This window comes from Cydia pomonella, chromosome 1, assembly GCF_033807575.1.
Source record: "Cydia pomonella isolate Wapato2018A chromosome 1, ilCydPomo1, whole genome shotgun sequence".
Taxonomy (NCBI): Eukaryota; Metazoa; Arthropoda; class Insecta; order Lepidoptera; family Tortricidae; genus Cydia; species Cydia pomonella.
The window spans coordinates 12,781,296-12,809,193 of NC_084703.1; the positions used below are offsets into that span (position 1 = coordinate 12,781,296).

Here is a 27,898-nt window from a genome sequence, read left to right on the forward strand (position 1 = left end):
AAGAAAACGACTATCTATTAATTTAAAAATGAAGTTCTTTTAAAACATTCAGATAGCAAATTAAGTTAAATGCACATTTTAAATTTGTATATCGAAATCATCACTTAACCCTTCGGGTGGCACGGTGCAGTTGAACGGTAGGAGAAACGGCGCCGCCATTATGAAAAATACGTTTTACGTGGCAGAGGCCCGAAGCCGGTCATTCGCCTAATTGGCGGCGAACCGGGAGACGGTTCCGTCGTAACAAGCCCTTGAGTGGCAGAGACCGTCTCCCGGCCTCTGTGCGACGCCGTATTTCGCGCCTAAAATAAAACCGTTGAAACTATGCCTTGCCTAGTAAGCAATCACTCTTGCAAGATGCATTCGTCAATAGACAAGGATGGTATTCCCTAACGGTTGAATTCCTGCGTAAAACAAAGTTTGTTAGAAATGGCGTTATGTCGCCGACTGTCGAGCCGCGAACATTCAAACGGAATACGCAGTGATAAAAAGTGAAAAAAGGGATGTGTAAATTAATGTATTGTTTTGTCATGAAGAAGTTTGTTCTTCAATAAATTGTTTTATTTCCTATTTATACGTATTTTTATACATTGAAAAAGGTAAAAATGGCAATATGAGATTAGAACAAGTCTAGCATAACTCACATAAATAGAATGAAATTCATTGGTATACAATAAAATAAGCAGTTTTATGCTGAATTGAATGATATATAGTTTGTATACATTTTTTTGGGGAATTGCCATATTTCTTGCACGCGCCTAATTCACCAGTGCCCCGCCACTTGACGTATATTTTTCCAAAACGGCCGCGCCTCTCAACCCACCGTTCAATCTGAGGCGCCGGCATGCAACGGCTTGTTATGTATGTCCGTCTCCGGGCTCCCCGCCACTTACCGTAGAGACCGGGAGGCGGACAATGCCACTTTAGGGGTTAAGCTGTCATTTTAATATATAAAAGAGTCTAAAAATCCATTGTGGTCGTATGAGCGTTGAACCTATGGATAGAAAACTTTAGAGGAAGGACGGCCGCTTTCCATACAAACGTAGTCCCCATTTTCCATATAATTATATTTACCATAGCTATGCCCCTACGTTAGATTCTCTTAGATTTTTTTAATATTGTAAAATTTAGGTTGTAAAAACCGATTTCATTTTTCAATTGCTCCTGACTCAAACACCCTAAAATCAAACGTAGGGGCATAGTTGTGGTTGATGTACAACAAATTGTGTCAATATATTTTCAATAATGCCCATAAATCCAGAGAGGAAAAAGAAGACAACGTTTGTATGAAAAGGGGTTTAATCTTGTGTTTGATTATGTCGTGGCATAGAGAAATAAGTAAACATAGAGTGCTCACTCCATACAGGAGTTTTTGTACTTAATGATATTAAGTGTATGGGAGGTATGGTATAATATATTGCTAATAAAATAAAAACTTAATAATTATTGAGCTTAAATTTTAATATACTTAGATAAGTTTTCGCAAAGCTCCGTTAAAACTTCTTTTAAATAGGTTTTTATCTTTGTATGGAGTGTCACTCTATGCTTACTTATTTATCTATGGTCTTGGTTAAGATAATGTTCATGAAATAATAACGGAATATTAAATGTCTACAAATAACACAATGATAAAACTAAAAAAAACTATGATGTACATTACCATGCAAACTTCCACCGAAAATTGGTTTGAATGAGTTCCAGTAAGTCGTTTTTTTTAATACGTCATAAATGGTACGGAACCCTTTATTAGTACACATGTATTTTATTTTACTCGTAGATATTTTAAATGAAAAGTAGAGTGTTTAACTCGGGTGAAGGGCAACCATTCCTACTCCAAATACTGGAGCTCTCACTTCGTTTGAGTGCTGAAATATCTCATTTAAAATAAGTGGCCTTTCATCCCTGGGTTAACTAAAAATCTGATGCTTTGTAAGTTCGTGATAGGTACTTCGGCAGTGTAACAATACCAAGCGACATGTTAATATTCTGATATTCACGGACTCCGTGCCGAAACTGTAGTGTAGTGTAGATTATTTTCTCAGAAGTAATTCAAATGGTAAATCGGTGTGTGAAAATCATATAAAAAACTATGAAGAAGTACCTATGCTACGAGTACTTAGCTAGCAACATGCCCACAATCCCACATATACAAACAAGCACGAAAACGCATCTTTGGTCATTTTAACTTTGTAAAATATAAGTAAGGACATAAAAAATCCCTTGGAAAATTATTTCCGTAAAGTGAGTGCTATTGCTATTACAATTATAATTAAACAGTGAATGGGTATCGTGTAATATGTAACTAACTACATGAGTAAACTTTTCAATCAGCGGAAAGTTCCTTGCCCACTTCAAGAGTTTAATCTACAGATAAGCTTCAATGTTTTGAATGGAATTTTTCATGTTACTGATAATTACACTAACAGCGTGTCTTTTAAATAGGATTTAAGTTCATCCTTGACACCATGAATAAAAATGTCAATGATTGCACAGGATTAATGAGATTATTTTATGGGTAACACTGAATGAAACGCAATATTCATATCAGGGGCCCATTTTTCGAACCATATTAGTGTACTATCATGGAAGTACGGGTTTCCATGATTTGATAGTTTGTTGACTAATAATTATTATTCTAGTACCGTGTGAGCAATAGGCTCCTGGTCAGTGAAAATATATATGAATTTGATTACCGAGGAAACGGGCACCAATCGTGACAATCAATCTGTAAAATTAAGCAATAGTACACTGGTTTGCTTGATATTTTTGTATAACAATAAAATATATGAATCACATTGAATGAAACATACTAAAACAAATTTTAGTCAGCAAAACAAGAAAAGCTTTTTATGGGTCCCCGACACGAACGATAAGGATGACAATCGAAGCCCTATTACTAAGCTTGCACTGTCCGTCTTTCTGCTTATCAGAGTGTGTTTTTCTATTGCAAGTAATAACAAAAAAATAATGAATATAAAATAAAAGGGAGGTATGGCCCATCGGTTCCTCTTCCTTCGGCCCTAGCTGACGGCAACCGGGACCTCACTGCGCTGCCGACGGCACCTTAACTTTATAGGTACCTGAAAGTAACTAAAAGTGAATCGTGCAAATGGATTTCAACCAACTTTTAAAAGCTGTATTGATTGAATATATATTAAGTAAATACAGCTAACAATACAATAATTTAGCACCATAGGTAGTGGAATTCTACTAAACTACTAGTCTAGTAACTAACTAGTAGTTCTAGGAAAGCTACTAGTAAATACAAGTTCAATTAAGTTTTTTTTATAAATGGCATCTGGCCAGTGGGACATTTTTGCCAGGTTGGAACTGTTGGAAGATCAAATTTAGTTCAGTTGGAACGAAGTAGAGTCGGACCAAGATAAGTCTGCAACGATTTTCATTGAAATCATGACATATAAATAACGCACTGCGCGTGCTAGTGCGTTATTTATACGTCATTATTTCATAGAAGTTTGACGTTTAAAATAACACTTGCACTGCGTGTGCTATCAAAACCGTTGCAGACTTGTCTTGGTCTGACTCTATATTATGTTGTGTTATGTTATTGATAAACTTAATAATATATTGATTAACAAATACCTAAAAAACCTTAATCCACAAAATAATAATTACCGAAACTGCTCACAAAATTTCACAAATTAGTTCACAAATGTGACTTACAGGCAGGGAGAACAACTAAACATAAGAAAATTTTGTACAAGCTGAAACTGATACGCTTAGCTCAAGGTTCATACTCGATTATTCAATCAAAAACATGAAATTCAAGTGCAAAAAATATACAAAAAGTAATATTGGCATACGCGTCCGAGGATCGAACACGAATCTTCGCTGTTACCACCTGTTTCTAAACGGCTGTTTGCCAACTGCGCCACTTTAACCTCCTGAGACCCAGAAGCAATTGTTTTGTTTTTAAATTTGGAACCCCTAGTTACATAATAAAAGTTCAAAATAGATTTTGGAATATGTACAAAAATTTGTACTCAGGGTCTTAGCAGGATAGGATATACGTAAGTTGAAAATTAGGCTACTTATGTCTTATTCTTGAGAAAGAATTTAAACAAAAGAAGGCGGCTGTGACAGAAAAACTTCTTTACAGTACATATGGTGCTACTTCCCCGCACGGGTGCGGGAATGAGCACTTTCCGTGCATATGTTGAAATTTTAAACATCCATATATACTGTAAAACGTTGTACGAAACACGTGCGAATAGATAATTCACAACTCGCGTCGATTTAAAACACTCCCTTCGTTCGTGTTTTAATTTATCACCACTCGTTGCAAATTTCCTATTTTCTGCACTTGTGTCGTAAATAACTATTTTCGCCTAGCGTTCCAAATATATTCCCGAGACGCCTTCGCCGTTGTGTAGTTCAACCGAAAATCCCCAGTAGATACAAAAATTAATTATGTGTAATTTCATCTAGTTTTTCACTGTCAATAAGGTTGTGTTGCTTTAACAGTTTTATCACCTAGCTCATGATCATAAGATCGATATTTATGATTATTTTCATCGGTTTTTCATCAATATGCCAAATTTTGCATGGTTTGAAAATAGAAGAGTTTTTACATTTCAGTACATAACTAGTCAGTAACAAATTTCGTAGGCTTACATGTCGTTACCTATTAATTAAATTTATTACATTTATTTTTAGGAATGTAGGTACCTAAGTATGTCGCTTCTAGATACGAGTAATGTAGCATAGTAGGTATATTAACCTATAACTTTGCTCCTACCTAAAGCGACTATATTTTAAGTACTTATTTACCTGTATGAGAATATCCTCGGTTCTATTGACATTAGAACCGATAACGCCGATAGGGATATACGTGAATCAAACTTGTAATAATAATGATGTTATCGATATCAACACTTGTTTACTCGTTCGGTGGCATGAAGAAATTGTTCTCAGTAACACTTCGGCTCCTGTGACAATCACACATCAAAATTAATAAATACATTTTAGCCCTTTCCTTACCAATGCAGTTGCGCTGTAAATGCAACAAACTCTTTGAATTCTTTATTTGACAAAAGCTACAAACTAAATACATTTTTGGATCGTGACGTGATCGCCAAAATATTTATCTAGTCGAAGATCTCATTTAATATTAATATTAAATGGCCAACATGTTAATAAGGACTAGACAAGTGCGTAAATTTAGAGTTGCAATAATTATAAGAGTGGTTCTGTTCTTTGGTTTGCCGTCCTGTTATTTCCTGGCTCGCAATGTTACGAGCACTTCACCAGAACTTTCTATTAAACAATTCAGAGTAACTTCAGGTAATATTAGTTTTTTTTATCACAATAACTACGTCATTTCCTGATAACCTATATGTTTAAAAAAAAAATTAGGTAAGCAATTTAATTTCCTGTAATGTTGGGGTACGTTGAAAACAGAGGTAAGACTAACTATTATACCTATAATATTTTTTTTAAGAACCCCAGCTAGTACGAGTATAGACTATCTTTATTCTTCAAAAACGGATCAGAAAATGGCATTTTAAGCACAATAATGGCAAAGTATTTGATGCAAATTTTGAGTTGCTTCCTCATGTTGGTCGGTACGAGTATAATTATGTTTTAAATGATGATTTTATACAATAAAATATTAAATAGAGTGCATTCGGATTTGAATTGCAATATTTTACTCGTACTTAGTGGTTAGGAATGGGGTAGTAAAATGTGTTACATTCGGTAGCAAAGTTTACTCAACCCTCGTGCCTTGAAACCCTCACAAAGCCCAAGATTCCAATTTTCGTGTCTCGATGCACGGGTATTATTAGCACGAGGGGTGAAACAACAACTTTGCCCCTTTGTAAAAACAAATACTTAACTATAGTGCTGTAAACATTTTTACAACTGCCATATACCTCAGTGGTCAAACCCCACTGTGGTGTTATCGTCATCTATCTACTCAACGATTTTCAGCCTTATCCATCTCCTGCAACTTCCATCCAATAAGTTAATACTAAATATTGTAAGCGATAATGATGCTAATGAAGCCTGAAATCGCATCTCTATCTACAATTTTCAGTTCAGGCAGCAAGTAAATGCGTCGTTGTATTTCCCCTGTACAATATAGAATGGTTGTGACACGTATATAGGTATTTCTACTTTACCTACACCTATAACTATGTTATGTGTGACTCGGTGTACCAGTTAAGCTGTTTACAGGGTCCATCAGCAGCTACTCCTCCCGCCACCTACTGGCGGTGGCCGAACCGCAAAAGAACTGCACGCCTGCTGCCATTTTGGAATTCCCACCAGACGGGTTCACCCGACCTCAGAGGCAACATGTATGTGTGTGTTCACGATTAAGTTACGAAATAACTACAATATTGACCAAGGAATTTCCATTTCATTTTTCCATTACAGAATCATTATTGTTTCGCCATGTCCGTCTATCTGTTTGAAAAAATATGCGTCCCCCCCACCCCTCTTAACTTTCGAACCACGGGTTCAAAAATATGAAAAAATCGGGAACATAGAGCTTTTAATAATACTATAGCGAACATAATCAGTTAAGCCGTTTTTGAGTTATCGTAAAAAGTCTTTCCTTACTCTTGGCCGGTTTTTGTAGGCAAATATGTCAGCGGTGGTGACCGAGTGGATCTGACGTCCCGACGTCCGACTTTCAATCCAGAGGTCGCGGGTTTATCCTGGCTCATACCAATTACTTTTTCGTAACTTTATATACGGAATATCATTTTATATTTACCACCAGCTTTACGGTGAAGGAAAACATCGTGAGGAAAGAAGGTGTATGTGAAGTCCCCAACGCACATTGAGCCAACGTTGGGACTATAGCCGAAGCCCACTCACACATAAGAAGAAGCCCTGTGCCCAGCAGTGGGACATAGGTATATAGGCTGAATTATTATGTCAATAGCCTTGTTTCAATTACCTACTCTCAATCTAGGGAGTTTTAGTTTTTATTTTAAGTTAAAAGATTTTTTTTTATACCGTTTCGTACCTTGTTCCAGTGACAATCGATATGAAAGTCGCTTGGGACCTTACACAATTGTCGAAATGGCAACGTACAAAATAGTAGTATTTCTTTTTACGATTTATATGTTTAGCGTAGGTATTCGATTCTTATACGTAACTAACTCCTAGAGCCGTAGCCAAGATGACAATTGTTCCTTAATGACGATCATTTTATCTTTATTGATAAATTGATAATAAATGATACTTACATACGAAACAAGTATTACGATACTTATAAGTTTATGAAATTGGTCACTTCTTTGTCACTTCATTGATATCATTTCATATGTTTTATGTAATGCAAAAGCATTCAATATTTTACTTTACTCATAGTCAAAATAAAAGTAAAGTACTTAGTTAATTTGGGTGAAAGCACCCTTTTCACCCTCGAACTATTGGCGCTCTCTCGTCATTCAAACGCCAAAATTTCTACTGTCTACTATTACAATGAAACAAATGAACTGATAAAGTAAGGACGCTAAGCACGAAGAATTTCGTTCATTGACTCGCCGTTTCTTATCTTTATCGCACGCGCATGATTATATTACTATCCCGCTTGCACAGTGGCAATGACCGCCGGCATCATCGACGGAACACCAATACCTACACATTAAGAGATAGGAAATAGTGGGTTCGTGCTTAGCATCATTACTTTCGATATATTATTTGTGTAGGTCTTTTAATAAGATAGTAAATGTCCTGAAACATTTATTATTAATGGAAGCAGTATTTACTTGATTTCAATATTATAGGCCTCTAATACGTATATGCATTTAATAATGGAGTTTTCAGAAAACAGTGTACTTACCTAATTAGCGTTAGTTGTTAAGAAAAGTTAATCACCGTCAGTTTGGTGACAACAATTAAGTAGTTAAGTATAAAATTTATATAAAAACTTGTATTGGTGTTCATAACATAAACTATAAGCCATATTACAATGTAAAAACCGGCCAAGAGCATGTCGGGCCACGCTCAGTGTAGGGTTCCGTAGTTACTCTTCCGTCACAATAAGCTAAACTGGAGCTTAAAGTATAGTAAATTGTTAACCAAGGGATGAAACGGTACCTTTCACCTGAGTTAAACAAATAGGCAAATATGCATAATCAGTACCTAATTAAAATAAGTCTTTTTACTATGAAGGGCAAACTTTTTGCGATAACTCAAAAACAGCTAAACTGATCATGTCCGCTATAGTTTTCATTTAATGTCTTTCTTAAGCTCTACTTCCACGATTTTTTTCATATTTTTTGGGCCTATGGTTCAAAAGTTAGAGGGGGGGGGGACACATTTTTTTTTTCTTTCGGAGCGATTATCTCCGAATATATACACTTTATCAAAAAATGTTTCTTGAAAACCCCTAGTTTTGAAAGACCTTTCCAACGATACCCCACACTCTAGGGTTGAACTGAAAAAAAAATTCACCCCCACTTTACGTGTAGGGGAGGTACCCTAAAAAAAATTAAATTTTTAGATTTTATTGTACGACTTTGTCGGCTTTATTGATTTATATATCCATGCCAAATTTCAGCTTTCTAGCACTAACGACCACGGAGCAAAGCCTCGGACAGACAGACAGACAGACAGACAGACGGACATGGCGAAACTATAAGGGTTCCGTTTTATGCCATTTGGCTACGGAACCCTAAAAAGGGCAAAAAGTTGATTGCCATAAATATTTCATGTTTAATGGTCGTCACAAAACTGACAGCGATTAACTTTTCTTAACTACTCACGCAATTTGGTACAGTATTTTCTGAAAACTCCCATAAACAATATCACTACAAAGTAAGTTTATTGACGTATAAAACACTATTTCCATTAAATTAATTTAATCTTTACTTGCAAGACTTTAGCGTATTTGTACATAATATGTATATTACGGCTCGGTCTAAGTCCGAATAAATACAACGGCTTTACGATTGTTTACGTATGATGTGTTGTAGATTAGTTTTCATTGTAACCTAATTATAGGTATTTCTACTTTACCTACACCTAAATAAATAGTATGACGCCATACCTACTTGTATTAAGATAATATTGACATACGCATCATACAGTATCGTACCTGATTCAAATCATTACAATTATGTTACAGGGTTTTATAGTAATACATTGTGTTCTGGCGATCTATTGCTTTCTCCTGCTGGGTGCGGTGTGTGAACAATACTTCGTGCCAGCGATCGAGATCATATGCGAACGTGAGTAACGTCCACAAAAACGCCAGTGTAACAAACCGCGTTGAACTGTTGAACAATGACTTCACTGTTGTTACATGGTGTTTATATAATTTACTTATGCTCAGCAGTTGCTGCTCATCACAGCTGCAAGCTTTTGTGGATAGCCCACAATTATAACTATGTAGTAGGTGTCTAGCCAGTAGGTAAATCGTCTACCTATTACTTAAAACTGCTAAAAGCGCTCTAAGCAGAATAAAGAAACTGAAAATTCGGAGTCAAAATCGTATACTGATGTTTGACGCCATCTCCTTTGCAGTAGGTAATTATATATACAATATTACAAATGCTTATTTATCTACCTATCATTGATTACGTCCTCAAATATATCGAAGAGGAAGTTAATATTTGACTAGTTATAAATAGCTGCCTGCTGTTTACCTAATCCCTAATGAGTATTATTTTCACACGCACGCCGCTAAGTGCGATCGAAGCGAAGTTCTTACATTGAACTTGAAACACACGGCTGAACTATCAGAGGATAGTTTGTTACGCAATAACTTAAATTCTCATTTAAATAATACCTAGTCTGGCCATAAATTCTGTTATACAGTTAATTGTACGGTCGAGGAAATTGGTTCTTTAGCAGTTTACAGTTCACTTTGCTTTGGACCTCTTGTAGCATAAATATGTTACTTGAACCGCAAACTGCTAAACAATCTATTTCCGACCGTATACACGAGTAACAACTATAAATTTAAAGTTATTGAAACTTATATATGAAATAGACAAACTAATTACATAATCAGTTGAGGGAGGCAACAGGGGAATCTCGCGCCGCAGCTTTCTTGCGCAAAGGATTGCTATCGCAATACAGCGCGGGAACGCTGCCTGCGTGATGGGCACCTTGCCGAAGGGCCTAGGCTTAGAAGGTAGTTTTTAGGGATTTTTTAGTTACGTATGTGACTGTAAACTTCCTATTATGATATGACTAACTAATTACAAATTTAAAATGCATAATTATGATTAGATTTTGTCATATCTTCCCTGTAAGTACTAATACATGCTTTTTAAGAGGTTACGCCACGGCCACTTCTCCGTACAAACGTAGTCCCAGTGGCGGATTAACCGAACAGCAGAAAAAGCATATGCTAAGGGCCCCGCGCCTAAGGGGGGCCCCGCGCTCCGACCCTGACCATGCGATTTCGGCACGTGGAACCGGCCAAGTTCAAGTAGAACTCGCACTCCGCGGATCTTGTACTATCACATTTTATTTACAATGTATTTGTTTCGTAAGTCAGTAACAATATTGATCAATTATTATTATTTGTTATTATCCTGTACATTTTTCTTTATGACGATACCAAATTTAAATAATTTTTAGGCTTACGCAAAGACCAAGAGCAGAGTTTAGCATAAAACCGAAGGTGCAGAGTGTCTCAAAATTTTGTGCATAGCTAAGCTACAGGAAACAGCAGAGCTCGGAAACGAACAAAAGAAGATACTGTGTTAAAAAAACATATTAGTGAAAAGCAAGGAAGGATGATTTATTTATTTATTTATTATTTCAAATAACAAATTGCACCTTACAGCTAATGCCTAATGATGATCAGCTTTGAACCCGTAGTAGGCCAAAGGACGCGCTCCTCTACGGCTGGCCGGGCGCCCGAAATATGCCGAGTTGCTGCAAAGCCGTTATAAAAAGAAAACAGCGGGGCCCCTATGCAGGGCTTTGCATTCGCGCAATTCCATTCTAATTCCTTAAAATAAATAAATAAGAAAAATACTCCGGATTTTAAATGACGTCATATACCTATAGTTCGTGTCATCGACGAAGACGCGCCCCGCCCTTCTTCCTAATCGCTTATAGTACAAATCTGCTACTTTTTGCCAATGTAGTAGTTATGTCTACTAATTAATGTGTACCTATAGACAGAACTACTATAGTAGTAAAAGGTTGCATACCACACTTGTAGGTACTATAGTTTTCATTGAAAGTATATATTAAGCTTTATTTTTTTCTTTCGGAGCGATTATTTCCGAAAATAATCGTCTTCTTCTTCTTCACTGGCTCAGTGACCCAAACAGGATCTTGGCCTCTGACACAAGAGAGCGCCACTCTGCCCTATCCTGCGCCACTTCACGCCAGTTGGGTATTCCGAGGGCGAACAGGTCTTTTAGGACTTCGTCGCTCCAGCGATATCTGGGACGCCCAGACGGACGTCCGAAAATAATAACTTTATAAAAAAAGGTTTTGAAGACCATTATTCGTTTTGAAAGACCTTATCCAACCATACGCCACACTGTAGGGTCAAAGCAAAAAAAATTAAGAAAAATCATTTTGTATGGGAGGTACCCAAATTTTTTTTATAAGTAGTTTTTATTTTACCGTACTGTCACAATGCATAATTTATGTATCCATGCCAAATTACAGCTATCTAGCACTAACGATCACAGAGCAAACCCTCGGACAGTCGGACATGGCGAAACTATAAGATACCTACACTGCATAACATGTTACAAACTAATCGAGAACTACTTAGTCAAAAAAAATTAGGACATCGTAAAAATTTTGTGATGATACTGAATCCTCGGGGTGCGAGTCCGACTCGCACTTAATTTTTTTTTTCAAACCAGGGGGCCCCGCGAGTTATTGTGTTAAGGGCCCCGCGCCTTCTTAATCCGCCCCTGCGTAGTCCCCACTTTCCTCTCTGGATATTGACATTATGGAAAATGTTTTTACATATTTTGATGTATCTATCCATAGCTATGCCCCTGTTTGACTTTTTTAGATTTTTTTATTTGTGTAAAAACTAGGGGCGAAAACCAGATTTCGTACAATTTTTTTTAATGCTCCGAGCACTTATAATAATTAAAGATTCGAAAAAATCAAACATAGGGGCATAGCTGTGGTTGATATACAACTGTCCAAATATTTTTAATTATGTTAATATCCAGAGTGGAAGGCGGCTGTGGCGTACCCTCTTAATATAGCAGCAACGTGCCTCAAAAATACGCGGGACTTTTTCACCACCTCCGTCGGGTATTTCGACCTCACAGCTTTTAAAATTATATGTAACAAATATTTTTTTTATGTAGAACAGGCCTTGTTCTCTAAGATATACTATTTAAAAAAATATCCAGTGCATCAAACATTGACGTGGATTAGTAAGTTGCCTCACTAACCTTGGAAAATTAATCCATATTCAGGTTTGGCGAGTAGGAGTTTCGTCTTTTAGATATGAGCCCTAACAAAATGTCAATATTTTATCCTGGAATACGGTGTTGCAAATAGGTTATACTTCAGCATCTCTTACCGTATTTTGTTACACTTGTGCACGTGCACGAAATACACGTGTATACACTAAGTTTTCGCAAAAATTGGGCTCAGTGACCCTTTTATAATATACACCGAATACACGAGATGATAGTCTCGCAGCACTTTATTAATTACATCTGCCGCTTACTTAGATCTGTATTCAGACAAGGAATGCGTTTAAAATCGTAAAAAATTTGGTCACAAAATAGTTTTTTTCAGAAGTTTAGTTGAGGGATATTTGATTCATTAAATTATGAGCAGGCTCAATCAACGGGTTAAAGGGTTAGAAGAGCTTAGAAGGTACAAAAGCTGTTTGTAAGGGATATTGCTATATTGGTCAATGTGGTCAATTCGTTTGCAAGAAAATATGCGTGTCCATAACGTAGGTAAGTACACACACAAACAGTTGGACTGTTATCAGATCATAGTGATGGGTAGGCAGAAACTGGGCATTTTAGGAGGTATATAAAATATTAGTAGGTATGAATGTGCGGAAGGACGATATAGGTACAAAACGAGTGTCAACAATGGACGAAGTTCGCCCTCTGTTTATTGTTATTTATTTATTATTCAGAGCCCACTGTGTCCCACTGCTGGGCAAAAGCCTCCCCCTTGTTTTTATACTCGCCCTTATTTAGTGTTATATTTGGACCACTATGATATTCTTTTTCTTTATTCATTGGTCGGATCATGACAATATTGATAACTAAGGATCTGAAAGGTCACGAGATCGTTTAATATGAATCTGTAGGGCTAAGATGGTCGGCTCTTTATCATTTGTCACCATGCCTGTCACATTCTAACAAGTATGTAAGTGCGAAAGTGACAGGAATAGTGACAAGCTATAAAAATGGAACCATGCTGCCACTGCTGTAGGGCTAAGATGGTCGGATCTTTATCATTTGTAACCATGCCTGTCACATTCTAACAAGTAGGTATGTAAGCGTGAAAGTGACGGACATAGTGACAAGTGATAAACATGGATCCATGCTGCCACTGCTGTAGGGCTAAGATGGTCAGTTTTTTATCATCTGTCATCATTTCTGTCACGTTCTAACAAGTATAATGTAAGTACGAAAGTGACGCATGCCATGACAAGTGATAAAAATGCGATCATGATATCGCCGCTGTAGTCAAAATTGGTTAAGTCTAAAAGTGGTTCCCGTGGTTTGGTAAACGCATCGTTTATATGGCAGGACTGGAGATGGAGGAGGACGTGGCCGGCGCAACGTTCATGGCGGCGGCCAGCTCCAGCCCCGAGCTATTCATCAACTGCGTAGGCACGTTCGTCACCGAGGGCGACCTGGGCGTGGGCGCCGTCGTCGGCTCCGCCGTGTTCAACGTGCTCGCGGTGCCCGCTTGTTGCGGCTTCATCGCCGGGAAGGTATCTCATGGTTTTATAATGGTTGTGGTTATAAATTCGATATCGATCGTCAATCTCACTAAGTTTTCTCAACTGACTGAAATTATCAAGCAATGTTTAGTTCCTAGCTTCATTTATGTAGTGGGGTTAAAACAACCAACTTTTTATAAAATGTGTCCAACTGTCTTGGAACGAAACGTAGTCGGTAGTCTTTATACAGTATGTGTGTAGCCATTGGACAAAACATTAATATTTTTTTACAAAGGATAAAAAATAAGTTTAAAAATAAAACTTATTTCCAATCATCAACAACAAAAAGAAACATAATGTATACGTTGGCAGTGTTTTTATTAAATAGTAATATCAGAATGTTATTAATTAGTGTCATAAATAAAAAAGATAATCGAAAAGGTCGAAAAAGAGCTACTAACTAAAGGCTGCTCCAAAGTAGAATATCGAAACAAAATAGTACATTACGATACAAGTGCGAAAAATAGGAAATTCGAAACGAGTGGCGATAAATTAAAACACGACCGAAGGGAGTGTTTTAAATCGACACGAGTTGCGAATTAGGGGGCGTCCATTAATCGCGTCATATTGTATAGGGGGGGGTAGGGGGTCAGCAAAAAATCACCAATGATCACCACAGGGGACGGGGGGGTATGACACGTATCACGTGTATTTTTTTTTTCATCTGTGCTATACTGTATTATAGTCAATAAAATAAAAATAATAGTTTTCCGCCCTTATTATCCTTCACGTGTACTTAGGTTCATTTGTTAGAAAACTGTTCTTTAGTTATCGAAAAAAATACACGTCATATTGGAGGGGGGGGGGTCCTGAAAATATCACCAAAGATCACCATGGGGGAGGGGGGGGGTCTAAAACAAGCCAAAAACGTATGACGCGATTAATGGACGCCCCCTTACCTATTAGCACATGTATCGTACAACGTTTTACAGTACATATGGCCCTTAAAATTTTCGACACAGTAACATAATATGCTACTTCTCGCACTAGTGCTATAAAGTAGCCCCATATGTACTGTAAAATATTTTCTATACTGGTTCTAAATACCCTAATGAATATGTATATTTCGGCTTCGTCCAATGGCTAGGGACACTATATATATAGTATGTGCAGTCTACATGCCTATATATTAGTACTAACAAACTTTTCCCCAAGTTGGAATTGCTGCAAAAAATTTAGTAGCAACTAGCAACTGTCACTTTAAGAAAAAAAGCGGCCAAGTGCGAGTCGGACTCGCCCATGAAGGGTTCCGTACCATTTATGACGTATTAAAAAACTACTTACTAGATCTCGTTCAAACCAATTTTCGATGGAAGTTTGCATGGTAATGTATATCATATATTTTTTTAGTTTTATCATTCTGTTATTTTAGAAGTTACAGGGGGGGGGGGGGGGGGGGACACATTTTACCACTTTGGAAGTGTCTCTCGCGCAAACTGTTTAGTTTAGAAAAAAATGATATTAGAAACCTCAATATAATTTTTGAAGACCTGTCCATAGATACCCCACACGTATGTATGGGTTTGGTGTTTTTTTTTTTTTAATTTTATGAGGTATTAAAAAAACTGCTTACTAGATCTCGTTCAAACCAATTTTCGCTGGAAGTTTGCATGGTAATGTACATCATATATTTTTGTTAGATTTATCATTCTCTTATTTTAGAAGTTACAGGGGGGGGGGGGGGGGCACACATTTTACCACTTTGGAAGTGTCTCTCGCGCAAACTATTCAGTTTAGAGAAAAAATGTATTAGAAACCTCAATATCATTTTTGAAGACCTATCCATAGATACCCCACACGTATGGGTTTGATAAGAAAAATGAGTTTCTGTCTAAGTATGGGAACCTTCAAAATTTATTGTTTTTTTCTTCTATTTATGTGTGAAAATCTTAATGCGTTATAGTTTCGGAAAAAGTGGCTGTGGCATAATCGGACAGACAGACGGACATGACGAATCTATAAGGGTTCCATTTTTTGCCATTTGGCTACGGAACCCTAAATATCATATTATTATTTTATGTTTAAATTTAGATCAGCAGGTACTTAGAAGCTATGCAAAATTCAAAAATTAATTTTGTAGATAGGCCTTATCGATCCTGTAACAAGTCAATACAACATTTACAGTGACATCGTATGGTGATATAAAAAAAATATAGCAACGTTTATAAATACCTGGGTAAACATTATATTACCTATACATAAAGTAAGATTGCCAGAGAGCATTACTTAACCCTTAGAGCGCCACGCCTATCGTGTGCAGCGGCAGCGCGTCATCTTAAACCTGATCGGAATGCACGAAGGTTATGGTGGGCTGTAGCCACGTGCGTCAGTTGACGTGTTTGGCGGTAAACGTTTTACAGTGTTTTTACTTTCAGGCTATCGAGCTGGACTGGTGGTCCGTGTCCCGCGACTGCCTCATGTACGCCGTGGCCGTGGTGGCGCTCATCCTCACGCTCCTCGACGACAAGGTGCTCTGGTACGAAGCGCTGATGCTCGTGCTCATGTACACTTTTTACATACTGGGTAAGTAAATTTGAAAAAAGAGCTTTTCAATTCGGTTGAATGTTTTTAGGGATCCGTACCAAAAAGGTACAAAGGGGCCCTTATGGTGCGACTGTCCGTTCGTCCGTCCGTCTGTCTCATCGCTAAATATCTCGTGAACCACTTAAGCTATCGATTTCAAATTTGGAATAGTTTTGAGCAACGCAAATCTAGACATGTTGAAAGTATATTTTATTTTATTTTTATTATCTATGGAACATGCTCATTAAGAAGAGGGGGCAAAATTTCAAAGTCTAGCGACTAGGTCAAGGGGGCTATCGTTTGAAAGAGCTCAAATTGCACAACCCAAAACATATTTATATTTCTTTTTCATAGTGAAAAATGTTTATGAATGAAAATGTGAAAAAAATACTTCCCCCCCCCCCCTCTTATCTCCGAAGTTTACCTAAGAAAAAATATGAAATTTATACATAATATTAACATTGCTTTAAATTTTACAGGAAATGTATAATCAGACCTCTATGTTGGTAACTTTTTTTTTAATTAGCAAAAAAAATTCGTTCGCTATAGTTTTTATTGAAAGTATTTTAAGTTTTCCTTACATGATTTTTCTTAGGCTGCGTTTTGACCAGAGATGATGCGTAGCGAGGGATGTATTTGGTAAAAACCAATAGAATCACTTCATTTGTTTTCCTCGCTCAGCGTGCAGGGAGTCTAATTATTCTTAAAAACACATCCCTCACTACGCAGGCTCGCACTTCTCTGGTGGAAACGCTTCCTTAATTACGATAATTCCCAATAATTACGAGTATAACAGTAAAATACCTATAAAACACATATACTTACGTACACATTATATAAAACACCTAACTCAGGGTGCCGCCGCCACGGTCACAGAGTCAGGAACCGACGACGTAGGTACTTATTTACTACACGCACCGTGTCCAAGATTATCCTAGTCTCTCAAGGTGTTGGTCGAGACTCTTTACCATGAGACCATTGCTGGCATGACTATCGGAATAATCATCAGCGCATCAACATTCCACCTAGCTAACCGCCATCTCGTGAACTCGTTACTTGCTGGACTGATCCTTCGCGGATTTTCCGAGATTCTCACCATAGGGGATGGTGTCGTCAACGAATTAGTACCTCATAATTCTGACATTCCTCAACCAATTTAGAATATTATATTTTTCTCTAACAACAAATTAAATTTATTTTATGAAAATATTTTAACTTGTGTTTTTTTTACAGCTATGGCATTCAACGAGCGTCTGGGATCCTTCGTGAGAAGTGGATGTTTTTATTTGAATAAGCCCAAAATGTATAGTGAAATAACCCCTCTTCTTGCTAAAGGTATGTTTCGTAAATATTCATAAGTATATCTAGACTAAATGCTAATTTTTAATATATATTCGTACTTAAACTATTTCTTTTAATGTTTAAGGTACAGAGAAAAGCTATTCAGTAGTTACAGACAACAATAACAATCACAACTCATTTAATAAAATAAATCATCGTCTCGACTTGGAAAACAGTATAGAAATGGCAAGAAGGCACAATTCAAGTGACTCAGGTGAGTACTTACTTGTCCCCTTACCTATTCATAAGTGTATTAAAGTTACGATGCCGCTAATAATCGTTTGTCCCTTTCCGACGTATTGGTATGATGGAAAGGGACAAACGATTATTAGCGGCATCATAACCTTAGTACACGTTTATGAATTTAGTGTATACATGGGTATATATGGGTTAGTGTATACTTACATAAAAGATTATATTATTTCAAAAGATAATTTGGCATAAGTATCTTATATGTAATTGCCATTTAGTGTCTATAGTACTTATACAGGGTAGAAAAAACTAATTGGCCCTGGAGGGAAAGTGCATTAAAACCTTAAGCTAGCTTTTTTTTTTTTGAAAGAAATAAAACTGCATTGAAATATTTTTACAATTTGCTTGTCTAAAAATATTAATGTGTACTAAATATTAGATTTTATGGATATTTTGTGGTACAGACGAGTGTAAGACGTAATGTTTCTTGTAGAAGTTTTCACATTAACAGTAACCATATCAACTAGCGTAGCAGTTTTGTTTCTTTTGAAAGATAAAACAATGTTTCCTTTAAGAGGGAAACATATCACGTGATCGTCCTTACAAAAAGAGAAAACGTTTTTCCACTTTTAAATATTTTCCATTCTCCATTATTTTTAATATCTTATTGACACAATGAAAAACTAGGTTTATAGGTTTTCCTTTTATTTAAAATATGCAAAGCAAAGAAAAATATTTTTTAAAGCGAAACCTATAAACCTGAAGCGATCGACATCAAAATCAAAGTGATTTGTTAAGATTTTGTTAGTGGAAAATGTTTTCTCCCGAATTGGAATTTCATAGAAAAAGTACCGTTATTTCGCTAGGATCGCAAAGCTATTCTTCTCTCTTAAGTAAAATGAACTAGCTGGTTTCAAGGCACTCTCCTGCCAGGGCTCATTAATTTTTTCCACACTGTATAGATGATTTACTTACTATTGGATTTGTTTGTACAAGAGGAAACAAAATTGGTTCTTTCATGTGTCTGAGCGGATCCATGCGCGACAAAATCGACAGTTTCAACCACACATCCGTTTCCGCCGAATATCGGACAGCATCACTCCTACATTCATAAGAGAGATAAAGTGAAGCCGTGTTGATCGATCTCACTGATGCGCAAACTTCAAAATTTTCCAAAATGAAGGAAATTCAGCGCAGCCTACAGTGCAGTACGATTATATTACCGTCTCAAATTCATAAACCCAAGTTAGCCCCAGAAAAAAAAGTAAATATCTCCTGCGGCAGAACAGTCTCGATCAGTCTAGCTATAAGATCTTAATTCCCCCTCGTTCTTCCGTATCTAATCCTGTACCTATATACCTATGGTCAAGGTAATTGAAACACGTACCTTTTTGTGTCTTGTAACAATGGCAATAAGGCTTAGGAAAAATACTTATGCCCAGACCTACTCTAACGAACTGGTAACTCTTAAAGGTAGCAGTAAGTATTCTAATTGTTTAAGGTGGTAAATGTTTTCGAAACAAATATCCAAACATACAATATGTTTTTACAAGTTTAGTGGAGCCGATAACTTCGTATAATTAATACGATGAATTTGATCGACAAATCACCCCCCAGGCCTATTATATTTGTTTTTTCTTAACCATTTTACTTTCTTTGTTTCACGATTTATTTCAGTTTTTTGGACCCATGGTTCAAAAGTTAGAGGGGGGGAGGACACAGTTTTTTCTTTCGGAGCGATTATTTCCTAAAATAATTACTTTACCAAAAATGTTTGTGGAGACCATTATTCGTTTTAAGAGACCTATCCAACGATACCCCACACTATTGGGAAGCAAATAAAAAATTTCAAAGAAATATCATTTACCTTACCTAAGTTTTTATTTTACCGTTCTGTTGCCATGCATAATTTATGATCCATGCCAAATTGCAGCTTTCTAGCACTAACGATCACGGAGCAAAGCCGTGGACAGACGGACAGGCGGACATGGTGAAACTATAAGGGCTTCTAGGCGACTACGAATCCCTAAAAAGGAGTGGTATAGTTGTCAATTCGGTTATATATGTTTTTAGGGTTCCGTATGTACGTCTTTCTGTCTGTCTGCCCGAGAGTTTGCTCCGTGGTCGTTAATAAAGCCGACAAAGTCATACAATAAAATAAAATATATATTTTTTAGGGTACCTCCCCTACACGTAAAGTGGGGGTGATTTTTTTTGTTTGCTTTAACCCTACAGTGTGGTATCGTTGGAAAGGTCTTTCAAAACTAATAGGGGTCTTCAAAAAACACTTTTTGATAAAGTGAATATATTCGGAGATAATCGCTCAAAAATGTGTCTCCCCCTCTAACTTTAGAAACCAAAGAGTCCAAAAAATATGAAAAAAATCGTGCAAGTAGAGCTTAAGAAAGACATTAAATGAAAACTATAGCGGACATGATCAGTTTAGCTGTTTTTGAGTTATCGCAAAAAGTTTCCCCTTCATAGTAAAAAGACGTACATCCACAGTTAAACGTTATTACGACATTAAATGGGTTGTTAAAGTTATTTGGCATTATTCATGTAACGAAGCTAAAAATTAAGAAAAATAATTGCTTCTTTTACTCAATCTATTTTTATTTAATATTTTAATTGTCTAAAACAGTTTCATTGGCTGTATGAGTAAAGCCGTTGACTATTGTCAGTTTTAGAACGAAAGAGTAAAAATTAAAAAGTAAGAGGCAATCCCGCAAATTTTATATTCTTATTCATTTATTACACTCATGTACGGTGCATTATGTCTAGGACTTATTGTTATACTTTACGTTTTTCATGCTTTAATGAACCAAATCATTTTAAAGTAACTGCAGTTTGCTAAAATATGTGTTTTATTCATCTATATAGCAATCTAAATGTTTTTCGCTATGGGATATTTATCTAAATCTGTTACTTTAATTAGGTACTGATTATGCAAATTTGCCTATTTGTTTAACTCTGATGAAAGGTACAGTTTCGATCATCCCTTGGTTAACAATCTACTATACTTTAAGCTCCAGTTTAGCTTATTGTGACGGAAGAGTAACTACGAAACCCTACACTGAGCATGGCCCGACATGCTCTTGACGGTTTTATTTTTTACTGTTTTAGTTACCTTAGAACTCCGATTTTGAAAATATTATATTGATTGAAAGTATAAAGGTAGGTACATACAGATTGATCCCATTTTTGGAAACGAGAGAACTTCTCGAATCCTGTAGACATAGGTACGTATATTGATTTTTATATTTTCATGAACAAAACAAGCATTTACATTCAAAAAACTTCGATTTGTCCTGTACCCCTAGTGTGTAAATTTATTCGATGGCGTGACGTGACGTACGCGTTTGCGTTAAGTCTCATATTGTATGGGATTTTATGTTTCTAAAACGTTCCGCTTGGCGCGCTGTTTCTAAATCCCATACAAAATGAGACTTAATTCAAACGCGTACGTCACGTCACGCTATCGAATAAATTTACACTAGGGGTACTGTTCGTTGTTTGATACGCAAATTAGGTTTTTAAGCCATATTTTTGTCAAGCTCGAGTTCTGATGACAAATTGAGGGAACTCTTCAACTTTTATTAGCATACTTAGAGCATTTTTTAGGGTTCCGTAGCCAAATGGCAAAAAACGGAACCCTTATAGATTCGTCATGTCCGTCTGTCTGTCCGATTCTGTCACAGCCACTTTTTTCCGAAACTATAAAAGCTATACTGTTCAAACTTGGTAAGTAGATGTATTCTATGAACCGCATTATGATGTTTACACAAAAATAGAAAAAAAATCAATAAATTTTGGGGGTTCCCCATACTTAGAACTGAAACTCAAAAAATCTTTTTTCATCAAACCCATACGTGTGGGCTATCTATGGATAGGTCTTTAAAAATGATATTGAGGTTTCTAATATCATTTTTTTCTAAACTGAATAGTTTGCGCGAGAGACACTTCCAAAGTGGTAAAAAGTGTGTCCCCCCCCCCCCCCCCCCCGTAACTTCTAAAATAACAGAATGAAAAATCTAAAAAAAATATATGGTATACATTCCCATGCAAACTTCCACCGAAAATTGGTTTGAACGAGATCTAGTAAGTAGTTTTTTTTTAATACGTCATAAAAATTTAAAAAAAAAATTTTTTTCATCAAACCCATACGTGTGGGGTATTTAGGGATAGGTCTTCAAAAATGATATTTAGGTTTCTATAATCATTTTTTTCTCAACTGAATAGTTTGCGCGAGAGACACTTCCAAAGTGGTAAAAAGTGTGTCCCCCCCCCCCCCCCCCCCGTAACTTCTAAAATAACAGAATGAAAAATCTAAAAAAAATATATGGTATACATTCCCATGCAAACTTCTACCGAAAATTGGTTTGAACGAGATCTAGTAAGTAGTTTTTTTTTAATACGTCATAAAAATTTAAAAAAAAAATTTTTTTCATCAAACCCATACGTGTGGGGTATCTAGGGATAGGTCTTCAAAAATGATATTTAGGTTTCTAAAATCATTTTTTTCTAAACTGAATAGTTTGCGCGAGAGACACTTCCAAAGTGAAAAAATGTGTGTCCCCCCCCCCCCTGTAACTTCTAAAATAACAGAATGAAAAATCTAAAAAAAATATATGATATACATTACCATGCAAACTTCCACCGAAAATTGGTTTGAACGAGATCTAGTGAGTAGTTTTTTTTTAATACGTCATAAAATTTTAAAATTTTTTTTTTCATCCAACCCATACGTGTGGGGTATCTATGGATAGGTCTTCAAAAATGATATTTAGGTTCCTAATATCATTTTTTTCGAAACTGAATAGTTTGCGCGAGAGACACTTCTAAAGTGGTAAAATGTGTGTCCAAAGTGGTAAAATGTTGAACAACATCTAGTAAGTATTTTTTTTTTTAATACGTCTTAAATGGTACGGAACCCTTCATGCGCGAGTCCGACTCGCACTTGGCCGCTTTTTTAAATCTAAAAATCATGTATTTGCATTTAAATAGTGCTATATAATTCTTGCGAAATGCACTATATTTATAAATAATATAAATGGTATTTCAAACTGTTTTTAGAAGTCGATTTCTTCTATTAAAAATTATAATGAATACAGCTACCTAGTTCAAACGAAATCTCAAGTCAAGTTCTCCATTCATTCAGAGTCGAACTCCAGTGCCATATGGCCGTGGCCAGGGGAAAAGTCATCGAGGTGGCGTAAGGCGCTGTGGGTACTGACGTGGCCTATCAGCCTGCTACTGTGGCTGAGCGTGCCCGACTGCCGCCACCGCCGTTCTCTCTATCCGCTCACCTTTCTCATGTGCATCGTTTGGATCGGCGGCGTCTCTTATCTAGTAGCATGGATTATCACTATCATAGGTAGGTATAGTCTTTAGTTTTCAAGCTGAGTAGTAGTTGAAATTCTATCATTTAATTTAGTCTAATGCTATAGAAATGATAATAGATAAGGATTAAGTATCGTTCTGACCTTTTTTTATGGCGCCTGCGGTTTGCCGTTTGATACAAATACAAATACAAATGTTTATTTCTTAGAATATGGTACAAAGATGGTCAATTCATAATAAGCGCGTCATATTCTGCCTCTATCGGCGTAGAAATATTATAAATTAGGTTGCTATACTTATATAAAATTATTGCTAACATGCATAACTATATATTATAATATTTACAGATCTAGTATTTATAACTCTTATAATTACCTACCTAAGTATTGGCACAATACAATAGTAGTTCAGGCAGGTTTCAGTTACAATACAGCTTATGCAGAAATTTAACTTATATTACAACATTAAAATAATAAGTTTATTAATGATAAAATACAAGTAGAATATCCAACAAGCTCAGGTACTACGCGATTAAGACTTCTAATTGGTTTTTCTGTTTGATATCATGACTGTCTATTAAATAGGTAATACAATAAACTTAGTCAGTCAGCCTCCGGTTCGTCGAGTATTTTTTTACATAAATAACTGGAATATTTGAAGTTTGATTAAGGCTAAACCTTAATTAAATTTGACATAAATATAACTAACTCATTCAACAAGTCAACTCTTGGGGTCGGGATAACTTTTCAGGCTTCTCGTAGATTAAACGCTTGTTCTAATTACTTATTGATTAAAATAAAAATAAGCAAACTAAGTAATTTATTCTATCATTGTCAGGTGACACTCTCGATGTTCCCGACAGCATCACCGGGCTGACGATCCTAGCGGCGGGCACCAGCCTCCCCGAAGCCGTATCCAGCGTGCTCGTAACCAACCAAGGTATAAACAACTGAATGAACTTCCTAGCGCTACGAAAATACAAACTGTAATCAAGAAAACAGATCAGTACCCCTAGTGTAAATAAATTCGATTTCCAAACGTGACGTACGCGTTTGCGTTTAGTCTCATTTTGTATTGGATTTCGAAAGAGCGCGCCAAGCGGGACGTTTTGGAAACTCAAAATCCTATACAAAATGAGACTTGACGCAAACGCGTTTGTCACGTTATGATGTCGATCAAAGTTACACTAGGGGTACGGATGTCGAAGCTGTTTACATTTCACGACTTAGTTCAAAAAGTTCAAAACTTAAATATAAGGTTAAACTAATACATAATGTTGTTCCGATATAAATTCATCATCGGTTGGTTGCATATAGTAAATAATTAGGTTTTTTTTTCGGTGAAGGAAAACATCGTGAGGAAACCAGACTAATCCCAACAAGGCCTAGTTTACCCTCTGGGTTGGAAGGTCAGATGGCAGTCGCTTTCGTAAAAACTAGTGCCTACGCCAAATCTTGGGATTAGTTGTCAAGCGGACCCCAGGCTCCCATGAGCCGTGGCAAAATGCCGGGACAACGCGAGGAAGAAGAAGAATTAGGTTAATATGGTTTAGAGGTTTAGTGCAAATTGATTTCAATACAGTGTGTATTTTTGATATAACCACAAACTTAAACTAGAAGTAGGTTTTAGTGCTATAAAACGATTGTGAATGATTTGTTTCATGTAGTCTTAACCACCAGGGCATAATTAATTTTAGATTCTTTTTTGAGCGGCAGTGTTTTTGTACATCATGGTCATTTGTGACAGTTCTGACATCGCGTCATTAAGTGCGACGTTTTAAGTTAAAATAATGTGGTAATACATTGCTTGCTGAATTATTTTATATGGAAAAATAAAAATCGTCAATTTTTAATAAAACCTATGAAAGTGTGTTCATTACAGCCTAAACCAACTACCATTTGACTATGTGGTCGTATTAAAATACACGCTGTATATCAATAATCCAATTGTATGCAACAAGTACCTACGTATATTCCTATATATATATTAATATGTAAGCACCAAACAGCATGATGTATGGGTGTGATATAGGTAGGTGGCTTTCATTGCGCAATTTAGATGTTTGTGTTACTGGCATTATTTACAACATCTGAGCGCCTAGGTTGCATTAAACTTGCGGCAGAACCACTCACCTTTATAATACATATATATACTGCATCCACTTTAAACATATAAGGTATGTATTGCTATAGGATTGATTGGTTGAAAATTCCTTGAAGAAAAATTAAACCTACTACTATTACCTACATTTATTTGTTTTATTATTGAGTAAGTATAGTTAAAATTCTAAATCTCTTACAGGGCATGGAACCATGGGTATCAGCAACACGATCGGCTCGAACACCTTCGACATCCTTCTGTGTTTGGGGTTGCCGTGGCTCGTGAAGTCGCTATTCTACCCAGCTTCACCAAAAAATCATTGGGTAAATGTTTGGTGAATGATTTATAGATTAGATTCATACTCCTGTGAAGTCCTGGCAATAGTTACCTGCGGCGGAAATGGTCTGGCAATGTTAATTATAATTTTTTAACAATATTTTCTAAAACATACATAAAAATCAGCCATGAGAATTTAAGGAAAGTTAGTCATATTTTGACCTAACTTGAGCACCTTGTACTTCGGTACAAGGTGCTCAAGTTAGGTCAAAATAGCCGTCGGGCCAATAAAGCAAATATGCAGACATTAAAAGTACATATAGTAACACTAATTATCCCATACATTTTACTCATGAGAAAGTAAGTAGGTCTGGCGGCTCTGGGATCTTGCTCTATATATATAGGTACAAAATCCTCTTTTTTCAAAATTGGATTTAGCCGGTTTACACTCTTAGCCAACGTTGTGATAGAGGCATAAATAAATGCTCATACTACTCTACCATGTGCCATAACAACATTAACCTATCCTTAACTCTGTGTCTCCATATAGCACTCCGTCAAAACGACAACTTAATATAATACTTAAATTTAAAAAATGTATTTAAATTCACTTATATTTTTAATAATGTTAACTCCACGGCTGGCTTTAGCTAAAGCTTGGGTTTCAACTCCGTTGCTGGCACTATAGTGAAACAATTGCTCGAAAAATAGCCTGAAAGCCTAACACGAACAACAAAAGTCGAAATTTTGTCATATGGCTCTCAACCGTTCTTTTGCATAACCGAGCGATAGAGAGGCAAATAGACGTCGAACGAACAAAATAGTTCGCGGTAAGCCCTCCGATCTAAAAGCAAATATACCCTATGAAACATTGTGTTTATTTTACTATGAACGTTTTGTTCCAGGTGGCAATAAACTCTAGCGGGTTATCGTACAGCGCTATCTCGCTGCTGTCCACTCTCTTCGCTCTGTACGGGTCGCTGGCGCTGAACAAGTTCCGGCTCGACTGCAGGGTCGGCGTGGCCTGCGCGGCGCTGTACCTCGGCTACCTGGCCCTCGCTGCGCTCATCGAGCTCAATGTCTTCTTCCCAGTCAACCTGCCGGTCTGCCCGCATTGAACTAAAGTTCCGGGGAATAACAGTCTGTTTTCTGCACTTTTCCAAAAATACTTCGAGTTGCTTCCGAAAAAATGGACAGTCGTAATTTTTCCTCTGTTATCTTCATCTGTTTTATGCCGGAACCGAAAACTGGTACCTATTTCCTTTTAGTACCAATAACATTTTACAATAGTTATTTACGAACCAGTGCAGAAAATAGGAAATTCGCAACGAGTGGTGATAAATTGAAACACGACCGAAGGGAGTGTTTTAAATCGACACAAGTTGCGAATTACCTATTCGTACGTGTATCGTACAACGTTTTACCGTACTCTCTCTCTCCTCAGCATTATTATTCCCATCTGATTGTGGGGATAATAATGATAATAACAACGTTTTACATTACTTACATATAATGGCTATTTAAAGTTTCGACATATGCACAGAAAATGCTCATTCCCGCACGGGTGCGGGAAAGTAGCACCTTATGTACTGTAAAATCAAAGAAAATGTATCTAGTGCGACGTTGGTTTTATAGTTACTATTGATTGTCTCTGGTAACCTGTTACTATATTCTACTCTAAACGGAATGAATATGGATAAATTCTCTGGCAAATGAATTTTGGATTTTTTTCTTATAACATACAAATCTAATTCAGTTAAAATATTAATAAAAATCTATTCGATATGATTTTTATTACTATTTTTATTGTAAATCAAGCTAGTTGGAATGTTATTATGGCGGACGATTTTTTTCATTAATTATATTATTACTTTGTTATAGTTATTAATTTGCTTGCATGCGTGATGAAAGATGTTGTGTGTAATACTTATATGAGCAACTTCTAATTGTTGTTAAAAAACTACTACATTTCAGAAATGAAACCCTTTCTATTTGACCTTCGTTAACAGTAATGTGTTAACAGTGTTGGCCATAACCTTATTGCAAAATGTTTACTTACTAATTTAGAATTAGGAATATTATTTACAGATAAGGAATTTAAGTATTTAATAAAAGTAAGATATAAACTGTTTGTTTTTTTTTACAATACTTCTTCAACATTACTGTCATAATACTACTACTACTTAGTAGTTCTGACAATAATGTATTCATAGTAGTAGACTACTATGA

The 27,898-nt window shown here is 36.3% G+C and overlaps 1 protein-coding gene across 3 annotated transcripts; it reads left to right on the plus strand.

Annotated features, from left to right (window-relative positions):
* Positions 1–4,834: 4,834 nt before the first annotated feature.
* Positions 4,835–27,795, plus strand: LOC133515565 (sodium/potassium/calcium exchanger 3-like). 3 transcript variants are annotated; one of them, XM_061848131.1, is made up of 11 exons: positions 4,835–5,304; positions 6,199–6,320; positions 9,107–9,209; positions 13,701–13,888; positions 16,273–16,420; positions 17,654–17,755; positions 17,847–17,975; positions 23,112–23,327; positions 24,131–24,232; positions 25,595–25,716; positions 26,575–27,795. In XM_061848131.1, exons 1-11 carry the CDS (start codon positions 5,142–5,144, stop codon positions 26,785–26,787), a joined length of 1,608 nt encoding a protein of 535 aa, XP_061704115.1. In that variant the 5' UTR covers positions 4,835–5,141; the 3' UTR covers positions 26,788–27,795. The 3 variants fall into 3 exon arrangements, with proteins under 3 accessions (XP_061704115.1, XP_061704134.1, XP_061704124.1); XM_061848150.1 differs by having other exon boundaries at positions 4,838–5,171; XM_061848140.1 differs by having other exon boundaries at positions 5,294–5,423.
* The last annotated feature ends 103 nt before the right edge of the window (positions 27,796–27,898 follow it).

What these genes read in the sequence shown, in the direction of transcription:
- LOC133515565 (XM_061848131.1), top strand. Translation starts at nt 5,142, where the DNA reads ATGGCCAACATGTTAATAAGGACTAGACAAGTGCGTAAATTTAGAGTT. An exon ending in CCCGACCTCAGAGGCAACAT is followed by an intron (nt 6,321 to 9,106) that starts GTATGTGTGTGT and finishes ATTATGTTACAG; the next exon opens with GGTTTTATAGTAATACATTG. An exon ending in AACCCCTCTTCTTGCTAAAG is followed by an intron (nt 17,756 to 17,846) that starts GTATGTTTCGTA and finishes TTAATGTTTAAG; the next exon opens with GTACAGAGAAAAGCTATTCA.